This window comes from Pseudochaenichthys georgianus, chromosome 10 (assembly GCF_902827115.2).
Source record: "Pseudochaenichthys georgianus chromosome 10, fPseGeo1.2, whole genome shotgun sequence".
Taxonomy (NCBI): domain Eukaryota; kingdom Metazoa; phylum Chordata; class Actinopteri; order Perciformes; family Channichthyidae; genus Pseudochaenichthys; species Pseudochaenichthys georgianus.
In genome coordinates, this window is record NC_047512.1 from 41618996 (window position 1) to 41631153 (window position 12158).

At 44.5% G+C, this 12158-nt stretch overlaps 1 protein-coding gene across 2 annotated transcripts; it reads right to left on the reverse strand.

The window, feature by feature from the left end:
- Nucleotides 1–4495: 4495 nt before the first annotated feature.
- sil1 (SIL1 nucleotide exchange factor) lies at nt 4496–11831 on the reverse strand. Of its 2 annotated transcripts, XM_034093632.1 has the most exons (12): nt 11675–11831; nt 9543–9633; nt 9032–9152; nt 8469–8574; nt 8302–8395; nt 8072–8158; nt 7571–7666; nt 7363–7484; nt 6367–6463; nt 6122–6286; nt 5045–5209; nt 4496–4927 (listed from the first exon to the last, which is right to left on the reverse strand). In XM_034093632.1, the coding sequence occupies exons 2-12, from the start codon at nt 9618–9620 to the stop codon at nt 4730–4732; spliced, it is 1329 nt and encodes a 442-aa protein (XP_033949523.1). In that variant the 5' UTR covers nt 9621–9633; nt 11675–11831; the 3' UTR covers nt 4496–4729. The 2 variants fall into 2 exon arrangements, with proteins under 2 accessions (XP_033949523.1, XP_033949524.1); XM_034093633.1 differs by lacking the exon at nt 9543–9633.
- Nucleotides 11832–12158: the final 327 nt, after the last annotated feature.

The following is a 12158-nucleotide window of genomic DNA, read 5'->3' on the forward strand; positions in this document are numbered from 1 at the left end:
TACTGCTACATCCGCTGGCCGCTTCACTACAGGTTCCACTTTCAGAATAAAAGCACCGATAAGATAACACTATACCTGCAGTTTGCAGAATAATCAAATGCAATACATATCAATAGAATCGTCGTTGTTACCGTTATTCGACTCTGAAATGGTACTGAAGCTGATAAAAGTTTTCCATATTAACATGTAGTCACATCATAATGGATCAAGAGGTCGGAATAAAACGTGTTTAATTATATAGTATGAAGGCAAGGCAAGGCAAGTTTATTTATAGCACCTTTCAACACAAGGCAATTCAAAGTGCTTTACAACAATGAAAGACATTAAGAAAATGGCATTTAAAAACAGTCATTAAAAAGCAAAGATAATAAAATAAACATTAAAAGAAGAAATACATGGATAAAAGCTACAGTGCAGTTTAAGATGTGAACAGTCCAATTAAAAGCAGCGGCAAAAAGAAAAGTCTTCAGCCTGGATTTAAAAGTAGTCAGAGTTGCAGCAGACCTGCAGGTTTCTGGGAGTTTGTTCCAGATATTTGGAGCATAATGATAACTGAACGCTGCTTCTCCATGTTTAGTTCTGACTCTGGGGACAGAAAGCTGACCAGTCCCTGAAGAGTGTTAGTGAGGAACCAGTGTAAAGACTTCAGAACTGGACTGATCCACTTTCTTAGTGTTAGAGAGGAACCAGTGTAAAGACTTCAGAACTGGACTGATCCACTTTCTTAGTGTTAGTGAGGAACCAGTGTAAAGACTTCAGAACTGGACTGATCCACTTTCTTAGTGTTAGTGAGGAACCAGTGTAAAGACTTCAGAACTGGACTGATCCACTTTCTTAGTGTTAGTGAGGAACCAGTGTAAAGACTTCAGAACTGGACTGATCCACTTTCTTAGTGTTAGTGAGGAACCAGTGTAAAGACTTCAGAACTGGACTGATCCACTTTCTTAGTGTTAGTGAGGAACCAGTGTAAAGACTTCAGAACTGGACTGATCCACTTTCTTAGTGTTAGTGAGGAACCAGTGTAAAGACTTCAGAACTGGACTGATCCACTTTCTTAGTGTTAGTGAGGAACCAGTGTAAAGACTTCAGAACTGGACTGATCCACTTTCTGAGTGTTAGTGAGGAACCAGTGTAAAGACTCCAGAACTGGACTGATCCACTTTCTTAGTGTTAGTGAGGAACCAGTGTAAAGACTCCAGAACTGGACTGATCCACTTTCTTAGTGTTAGTGAGGAACCAGTGTAAAGACTTCAGAACTGAACTGATCCACTTTCTTAGTGTTAGTGTTTTTCTAAATCCTGCTGTGACATTAGTCTTTTAATCCTTGATATGTTCTTTAGGTGATAGTTGATTTAGTAATTGTTTTAATGTAGAGTCCATGACTACACCTAGATTGCTGGCTTTATCTGTTGGTTTGAACATTGCAGACTGAAGCTCAGCGCTGACTTTTATACGTTCTGCCTTGGCTCCAAAAACCATTACCTCAGTTTTATCTTTGTTTAATTGGAGAAAGTTCTGACACATCCAGTCATTGATGTGTTCAATGCACTTACTCAGTGTTTGAATTGGAGCATAGTCTCCTGGTGAAATGGTTATGTAAATGTGGGTGTCATCCGCATAGCTATGGTAACTTCTTTAGTTGTTCTTCATTATCTGAGCCAGTGGTAGCATGTAGATGTTAAAGAGAAGAGGCCTCAATATGGAGCCTTGAGGTACCCCACATGTCATATTTGTCAACTCAGATGTGTATTTACCTATAGAAACAAAGTTGTTTCTGTCCTTTAAGTAGGATTCAAACCAATTTAGAACTGTTTCCGAAAGTCCCACCCAGTTTTCCAGTCGGTCTAGTAATATGCTGTGGTCAACAGTGTCAAACGCAGCACTGAGATCTAATAATACTAACACTGAAGTTCTGCCACTGTCTGTGTTTAAGTGGATGTCAATGAAGACCTTTACAAGAGCAGTCTCAGTGCTGTGGTTTGGACGAAAGCCTGACTGGAACACATCGAAACAGTTATTTAAATGCAAGAAATTACTCAACTATTGAAAAACCACTTATTCAATGATCTTACCTAGAAATGGCAGGTTTGATACAGGCCTGTAATTTTTCATTACTGAAGCATCTAGATTATTCTTTTTTAAGAGCGGTTTAATGACTGCAGTTTTCAGGGCCTGTGGAAAAATACCTGAGTGAAGAGACTTGTTTACTATATGAAGTAGATCTGAGGCCATGCAAGGCAAAACATCTTTGAAAAATCCTGTTGGAATAATATCAAGGCAGCAGGAGGAGGACTTCAGAAGTTGTATAATGTCCTCTAGGTTTTTATCATTAATCTGATGGAATTGTGTCATGATCTCTGAATTGATGTTAAGTGGACACAGAGACAACACATTTGCTGTACCTGATACCTTATTGTGCATGGGCTCCGTCATATGCTGAGTCAGTCCATAGCTATCAAGAACACAGAACAGTTATTTAGCCCCTCTGTCCTGGGGGTTGTCAACATGGATGTTAAAATCACCAATAATGACTAGACGGTCAAAGTCAATACACACTATAGACAGCAGTTCAGTAAAGTCATCAAAAAAGCTTGCACAGTATTTGGGTGGTCTGTAGATATTTAGGAACAGAGCTCGAGAGGAGCATTTCAGCTGAAGGGCCACATATTCAAAAGAATCAAAGTTTCCATACGATGTCTTCCTGCATTGAAGGGAATCATTGAACAGAACAGAAACTCCACCCCCTTTCTTATGCATTATTTCCTGACTCATAAAACTAAAGTTGGGAGGGGTTGATTCGATAAGAACAGCTGCACTGTTATTTTGTTTCCGTTAAAAACCTAAAATCCAGATTGTGCTCAGTGATAAAATCATTGATTAAAAACGTTTTTCCTGCCAAAGACCTGACATTTAATAAAGCTAGTTTAAGTTTGTTAGATACACTATCAGTCAGATTGTGTGTGACAAGCTGTGGCTGACATGGAATCACTGCTAAATTTGATAAACTCACTCAAACGTTTGAGCGCTTCCTGTTTCTAAGATGATTCACCAATCTCAATCTATTACCTATCTACTGGCAGGCAGGGCCCTGGCTTGTCCTGGAAAGAGTTGAGAGTGCCATACACCCTTGAGCCTGGACCCAGCACATATCAGTTAGAGTTTGCTGCGTTTTGTGCACGAGGAGGAAAGGGTGAGCGGAGAGAAGAGAGCGCTGGGGGATGAAGGAAGAGTATCCTCAATGGTGTTGATAGGGGGGGTGAAGGGCGGTGGAGACTCCTCCATTTGCCTCATAGCTCTCCCATAATCAAAACATTCCTCAGGCGGGTGCAGTGATACTTCTTCATGGTTTTCTGCGTGATGTGTTGTGTCTTTCCCCCGTTTTGATTCTTCTTGTCGCTTGTCCCGATGTGAAGTGTAAAATGAGTAGCCTACTGACTGTCTAATAACAGTTACAGATAAACATCTGAAAAAAGTATATAACACATACATTTTGAATTTCCTACTCCATTTCTGCCTATGATTCATGTGTGTTTAAGGTGTTAATATTACAAAGATGGTACAAATATATTGATATTATCCTTGCTTTATCGTAGCCTATGCTCTGCAAACAATCTAGTCCACATTTGGTGACATTCTGATAATTGTTTCCAGAGATGCATTGGATAAGGCCTCCTTCAGAGGAGCCTACATTTTCACTATTCTCGGCAGGGGCATCTCAACTTTTAGGGGCCTTAGTTCCTCTACTAATATGCTTACACTACTTTTTGACAACTCGTGCAGTAACTATGCTACGCTGCTGAAAAGCAGGGGCAACTATTGCTTATTACTAATATAAAACGTGTCGCAGGTCCAAAGCGCGCACGTTATTTTCAGAACATTTAAACCAGGGGTGTCAAACTCAATTTCATCGTGGGCCACATTAGCGTTAAGGTTGCACTCAAAGGGCCGGTTGTAACTATATAAATATACATATAAAATAATGTATTATATTACATTATTGCCTCTGAATCGGATTATTATCGGATAGGGTAATAACTTCGTAATTAACTACGTCTGAAAGCAGAAGTCTACGGCAAATAATTGCAAGTCTCTTCAGTGCGCATGTCACAAAAGGAGATGCATTGTGGGACATGTAGTTTATGGGCAACGTGCTTCTGTAAAGTGGCATGTAACCGTATAATAAACGTATATTATTTGGAAGCTCTTGCGGGGCCACATCAAATGAAGTCGAGGCCGGATTTGGCCCCCGGGCCTTGAGTTTGACACCCCTGATTTAAACAAATGATCCCAATGCAAAGTGGTGGGGAAACAATTGGCCACTTCCAAAAGTGGAGGGGACATGTCCCCAGCGTCCCCAGTATAAATGACGCACAGCACACACACATTCCTGAATGACATGGCGTCATGGATTAAAGCTTCATCTTCTTCTCAATCATTTCTGGTTTGTTTTGTCGGTGACATTCCAGGCAGGAGATCCATAAACATAACACCACCATTTTTAAATCATAATTTATTCTTAAACTCTGAAAACAGAGTCAAACATTTTACAATGACAACACCAAAAAGGGAAAAGGTTATTCTGATCCCAAACCCGGTGCCACAGGTCCATCCTGGTTTGAACTGGTCCATGAAGTGTCTGGAGTGTGTCCTTGTGTTCATGGCTACTTCAGAAGTCTGTGCACTACTTCCTGTATGTGGAGCTGAGTCAAGGCCACTAGCGCTCCGCTGCTCATCGGAGTTTGACGTGCAGAGCGTTTATAAGGTCCATCATCTCTTCAAAGTATTCGTTCTCCTCTCCGAGGATCATCTGGGACTGGATCATGTCCTGGTACTGTTCTCTGAGCAGGAGCAGCGAGGCCTTCAGGGAGCGGTGAGAGCGGTACTGATCCACACACACCGGAGCCAGCGCCAGCATGGCCCGCAGAGCCTGGGACACACACACACACACACACACACACACACACACACACACACACACACACACAGTATTTGACTGAAGCCTTCCAGCCTCTCTGTTACTCATGACCTTCTGTCAGCACTGCACCTTCTCTCTGAAGTCGTGCTCGGTGGAGTCCAGCAGCTCTGGGATCAGACTGCACCAGCCCTCCTCCAGCAGCCCCTCCCTCAGAGACACCAGAGAGTACTGCCGCAGAAGCTCCTGGTGGGAGGCGTGCAGGCCCGGGTCCAGACCGGCCTGGGAGATCAGCTCCTGGAGCGGGGGGAGAGCAGCGTCACACACCGACTCACTGCCACCAGAACACGGTGTGTGTGTGTGTGTGTGTGTGTGTGTGTGTGTGTGTGATGGCAATGATGTATTCATTCAAATGTACTTGTATTATTATTATTTCAATACAATTGAAAAGATACAGAAATATAACCGTTAACCAATAATAAGCTGGGAAGGATGAGGCAGAAACCCACCACACTTATTGGAAGCCTCAATAATAATAATACGATGTTTTAGAGAAGACAAGATTCCAGATCACATGGGTTCGATAGTGATGGCAAGCGTAGGAACAACATGCAGTGAGACAACATCACTCACAGCATGTGTGCGTGTGTGAAGGGGATGCTGTTTGACCTGACTCCGAAGCAAGAGCATACTATGTGCCGATGAGTGAACAGCAGATCAACGGCCATGTAGGTGTCGGTGACTTTAGACATTAAAGCTGGGTCAGGTTGGTGAGCCTCCTTACCACCGAGTGCGAGTCGGGGGCTAATGGCTAAGAGCAAGCCCCTGTGCTGATGCAGTGCTGGGATGTATTCAAGTGCAGTAACTCACGCACTGCATCATGTTGACTACTCTATACTGCACTACATTGGTGAAGCACATATTGCCCTTTCTACTTCCCTCCAGCTTTAGTCAGCTTTAAATGTCTGAATGGCGTTATCTGCATTGGCCCCTTTGCCGTGACTCCATGTTCCTCTGTGGGACCAACAGAGGGTGTCTTCATCAGACTGCTAGCTAAGACGAAATGTAAATACACCATCTGAGCACTGCTTTGTGACCTGGAAGCGCCGTAACGCTTTGAGGCGCCGTGTGTAACCGGGGGCCACAGATACACAGAGTGCGTTGCTCTCATGTCTGAAGGCAGCAGGTTTATATTGCGACGACAGGTACCTTCTCACTGATCATGTCGTAGAGCATGGTGACGATACGAGTGCGCAGGACCCCCCCCCGGTCCCCCCTGAACAGCTCCGACAGCACCTGCAGCCCTCCCCGGGACAGGAAGTGGCGCTGGGCGAAGGGGAAGTTGCGTAAGAGGGAGGCCACTGCAAAGAGAACCTGGAAGGAAGAATATCCCACATTAAACATTACGGCTCTCCTTCAGAACACCTCAGTGACGAGCAGCCGTGTGCGAGCACCTTCTTCTTGACCCACAGCGGCTGGTCTGTGGCCAGCATGGTGAGCAGCGTCTGCAGAGCCCCCCCCTCCATGGCCTTCGCCTGGACCTCCGGGTTACTGCAGGACAACACATGCGTCAGTCACCACCATTACATCCTCTGAGTGGGAGCATAGCGTACAAGAGGCAGCCTTTGGGGGAGGGTAACGAAACCAACCAATGGGTGTGCTTTCTTTTTTAAAGGGGACATGTAGAGCGAAAGCAGTTCCGCTAACAAAATATGCTGCATTTGTATTCATTATTTAAGCAAATGATATCAAAATAGATGAAGAAATATCAGGCAAGTGTTAAATAACAGTTTCCACTGAAACATATCTTAATACAGTCCATAGACGGCACACGAGGCAAAGTGTCCAACCCGTGTGCAAACCTGGACCAGCGGTTTGTTATGAGGCGGAGATGGGACTCGTAGTCAGAGACGAGGAGGGTTGTAGGCAGTGTTAACATCTTATGGTTAATTATATTTGTCCTGAACGAGTGGGGTTTGAATAAAAGTACATGCACAAATTCAACACCACACAAAACGTCACTTCCTCCCAAAAAATAATACATCAAACAAAATGAAGGTAGTGGTGGTCTAATGGATAGTGAGGTGGGCTGCAGATCGGAAGGGTCTGAGTTCCCGCCTGGAACACCACCACTAGTGTGCCCTTGAGTAAGGCACTTAGCCCTCAGTTACTCCAGGGAGAATGTCCCTGTAATTGGTCATTGGAAGTTGCTTTGGATAACAGCGTCAGCTAAATGAAATGTAATGAACAAATATATATGAAAACAAATTCTAAACACATGAACTAAAGAATAACAAGGTTGAAAATATCCATCTACAGAGCTTTGTAAATTGTGTTCCATATTTAGTGGAATTGTTATTTCCAGTTTCACAACGTCAACTTGTAAACAAGGCGTTGTGTTTCCTACTCTGTGGGTAGAGACATGCTCGGGTGAGAGCGGGCAGCGCTACCTGGACACAGCTGACCCCAGGACGAAAGCAGAGCTCTCCTGCAGCCTGAAGTCAGAGCTGTTCAGGGTCTCCACCACCAGCTGCAGCCCCCCCATGGAGCACAGGGTCTGAGCGTTGTCCACCTAACGGCCAGAGGAAGAAAGGTCAACCTCAGAATGCATGCGTCAGTGTGTGGAGGTGTTAATGTGTGTGTGAGTGTGTGTGTGACCTGATGCACCAAGTACTCCAGCTCCAGCAGGATGCTCAGCCTCTGCTCCGTGGTGCTGCTGCTGCTGTTAAACTGCTCCAGCAGGCGCCTCATTATCTGCACAACAACAGTCATTCAGCTCAACTGCAGACAGCTGGTCCTACCATGTTGACTTCATTCAGAGCATTCCCTTTGAGCAGCAGGTGTCTGTGTGGAGCCTGAGCCCTCTGCTCGCTGGTGGCCTGTGTTCACCACGTGCCCTATTCTACGCAGCAGCCTCTCTCTGTGACTGTTCCCATGCCGTCACAGGCGCCCTGCGCCCAGCGTCTTGGAGCGGTCGCACAGCTATTTTCTTTTTTAGAAAAGCGCCTGTGACAGTTTACAACACAGCAGTTTACAGCCAGAAATGCAATGTATGGATAACAGATTTTATTTCACCCACGGACATTTCCCCAGATAGCTCTCAAGAAAAGAACCTCTCAGTCTGCCCTGAACCACTTCCCGTTGTCCCTGAAGAGGTACCTGATCATCCGTCTGCACCAGCAGGTCCAGCTCAGCCATCTCTCTCTTCAACTCCTCCATGGGACGGAACCGCGACGCCACCGAGTCCTGACACACACCAATAAGAACATGAATACATTATAGTAGAACACATATACCTTTCTATAGAGGCCATAACACATTTACAGCAGCTGTTCCGCTCCGTGCACGGTGTAGAGTAATTAAATATACAACATGCGCTGTGCGGATACCTGGTGCTCTGCGCTCTCCGGCTTCATGTCCTCCTTTATCTTCTTCATGACCCGTTTGAGCTCCTCCGGGCTGATGGAGGTCTCTTCTGTCTCTCTGCTCACACACAACACAGTCACTCTCTCACAGCAGCAGACTTCAGATCAGCTGGTAGAGACTCTGGACCTACCTGTGCTCCTGGTCCAGGTACTTCAGCTGCTCCTCTCCCAGCCGCACCTCCCTCTGACCCGTCTGCAGGTTCAGCCGCACGTGAGAGCCTGCGGGCACCGCCTGCCCTACACACACACACACACACACACACACACACACACACACACACACACACACACACACACACACACACACACACACACACACACACACACACACACACACACACACACACACACACACACACACACACACACACACACACACACACACACACACACACACACACTTACTTCAGGGGACTTACATTGACTACATGCATTTCCTGGAGACTTATCCTAACCTTAACCAACACATGCCTAACCCTAACCAAGTCTTCACCCTAAAATTAATGATCCCCCTTATGGGGACCTCCATTATGTCCCCATAAGGGGGGCGAGTCCCCACACGTGACTGTGTAAACAGATGTAGGTCCCCACAAGGATGGTAATGCTAGGAGACACACACACACACACACACACACACACACACACACACGTTTTAAATCAAACAAAGTACCTCGACAGTCCTTCAGTATTTTACCTGGTTTGAGTGTTTGCCACTCCTCTGTAGGCTGGACCACCTCGAAGTCTCCTTCATCTCCTTCATCCATCACCTCCACTTCTGCTTCAGTATTCTCCACCACAGCTAGGGCAGAGTCAGACTGCAAACACACACAACTCGATCATGTATTCTCTGGTGTACTGGCCAACAGCCTTTTTAAAGAAACAAACAGTTTGCTTTAAGTGACACTCTAGTCATCCTCAAGCTAGCTTGCAAGTGTACGACTTGTCCCTGGCCGCCTTGGATCAGAGACCTAGCTTCCATCACCTTGTTTGACACCTCACTGGCCCATGAGCTGCACACACCAACATGTGTGTACCCTAACAGTATGTACTGTTGCTGAACTCTTTATTAATATTAGTTCATTAACCTCGGAGATCTGGGAAGACCCGCATCCTGGCTGATAATATCACTCATTTTACATCAGTAGAAAGTGTCATTCCAACATAACGCATCACGAGGACAAGCTGTATACTCCAGTATCACCCACCTTCTGGCTGAGAGTGCTGGTCACGTGACAGCAGAGCAGCAGGAAGAGCGCTGCGGAGCGGCTGGGGACCGGCTGCATGACTGAAACGCACCTGGATGTGAAGAACATCATCTCAGGATTCACATGTTACCACAAGTGTCCCTAACTGCTGTTCCTGAGTTCAAGTGGACTTTTAAAAGTCTATTTAAAAAAGGTACAAATAAATAAATACAGATATTAAGTGAACATAGAAATAGCATTTGATTGTAAGTGTATTGTAAATTGTATCCATAGCGTGCTTTTAGAGGTCATTTGAAAATACTTTTTTAAATTTGTTTTAAAGTATAATTTTGGTTAGTTTTCTTTATTAAAATGTACATCATTAGAAGTCATTAAAAGTACTTTTACAAGCAGTGAACTTTTAAATAACTATATTTAAATCTGTATTTCCTACAATCTGCCTGATAAAGTGTCCTTGGGAAGGATGCTAACAAAAACAAGTTCTCCCTAGGTGCACACTTAACATATACTTTTATGTAGATAAAGTACAATAATAGTATTGAAAAAGTATGACATTATTCAACCCTACCTCCCTGTAGTTAAAACACATTTAATATATATATATATATATTCTTTACAAACACTGGGGGGACACCTGGGGGGTATACTGCGAAGCAGGATTTTCGCTTAGCCGGCTAAATTCAGGGCAAACTCCGGCTTTCCGGTCCTACGAAGCTGGTTCTCTTTTTAGCAGGCTAGATCTCCATGGTAATATATGCTAAGCAGCTAACCTGGTCGGGACCAGGTTAGATTGCAGGCTAAGAGCTCAACTCAGTGAAAGCACCGCCTGCTGACCAATCAGAGCTCAGGGTGCGGAGTTTAAAGCGATCAAGTCATATTACAGGAGAAAGGAAATACAGAAAAGCTGCCGTCGCAGGAAAGACGGCCGGCAAAAATCACCGACTGTGTGAACGTGAACATTAATAGAATATCACCTCCCATCTTCAGAGCAATCTGACTATTATAACATTAGCGTTAAGAAAGCTTACTTAAATATCTGCCACAACATAAGTAACCGGATCAGAGTACATTAAGTACAGTCCGCGGCATATCACTTCATAATGTATCATATATCTCCTTATCTGAGTCAGCTGAGCCGTATCTGGCCGTGCAACACTCAGTGTCACGTACTGTATGCAGAAGTATTATTTTAAGCAACACATAAGTTGACGAAACACTCGAGACAAATGTAATTGAAGTCAGATCGTGTTTTACACGGGGCAGTGATATCATAAACCTGTTAATGTACGCATTCAAACACTTGTTCTGTTCCCAGCTGTATTCACCTTGCAGGTGCAGCTATGTGGCTTTGATCCTGGATCAAGTGTTTAAGTCACGGATGTTTAAAGTTTAACTTCTTCATTTTTGACTAGTATTAAAGTTCACTTTTCATTCAGGAAGTATGACGCTGCGCTGTCAGTGCGCTTCTCCATGTTTGTGATTGGTCGAATGCTCCAAATACCACCCCTTTCATGTGAACGCGCACTAGATAGGACACGGCTGGCTTGAGCGATCCACTTGATAACCAGCGTCGTAGTACAGTTTAGCGAGAGCGCGTATGTTTTGGATTAAGCCAACCGGCTAACTCAAACATATCCAGGCTAGGTTGAACCAGGTTCGCCGTATAGGCCCCTGAACACTGAGCTTGACCCCCTCCAAACAGACATGTTATGATAATACCATTTGTGATAGTGCTGAGTTAATGTTTTTTCATTCCGTCACAAACACACAAACATCAATCATAGTATTTCATGTTGTTTTTCTTGCTATGACGTTAAACTGAACCAACATTTTGAATCTTGAACAGTATCTTTTCTCCTTTGTCCAAAATTAAATGTGTCTGCCCTCAGCATGGCCTACATGTATTAGAACATAACGATAGGATGCCCTGATGTGTGTATTATCATCCTGTGCGCGCCCCCGCCTCTGTGCGCGACCAGCACGTGTGGCAACATGACATACAGATAGTGACACCTTGTTGACAGCCTGCCTTCATGTCTGGCAGCTGAGAGGAGAGCTACCCCAGTAGCATTTTAGAGAACTACCGCATTATTAGAAGAAAAAACAGCAGCGGTAACTTTAACAACGCTCACCCGTTTGACTGAAACAGAAGAGACGCAGAAAGAAGTCAGAAACTCGCCGTCACCTCATCTCATGGACGTAGATTCATCTAGAGACCTGTCGAACACTGTGCTTCCCGCATCCTCACACTGATTAGCTCTCATTGGTCCACGTTCTTCTTCGTCTTCTTCTTTGTGATGTACTGGCGCCGGTCTTCTTCTTCTACTTTAAAAACCATACAGCCGCTGTAAAGCTACACTGAGCACTACTACCACCTGCTGTTAGGGAGCGGTTATTATTCCATATGGCTACTACTGGACATGTAACTGATGGTGACAACAAGCATAGCGTTCCAATAGCTACCGTACTATTTAGAATACCAGGGAAACACTTATTATGCATTCCCGATTCCCATGCACTATTAAGTAGGCCTACCTTATAGGTTAGAATGCCAGAGAAATATATACTATGTGTTCCACCAAGCATACTGCCGAAATAAAATGATACATTTAATTT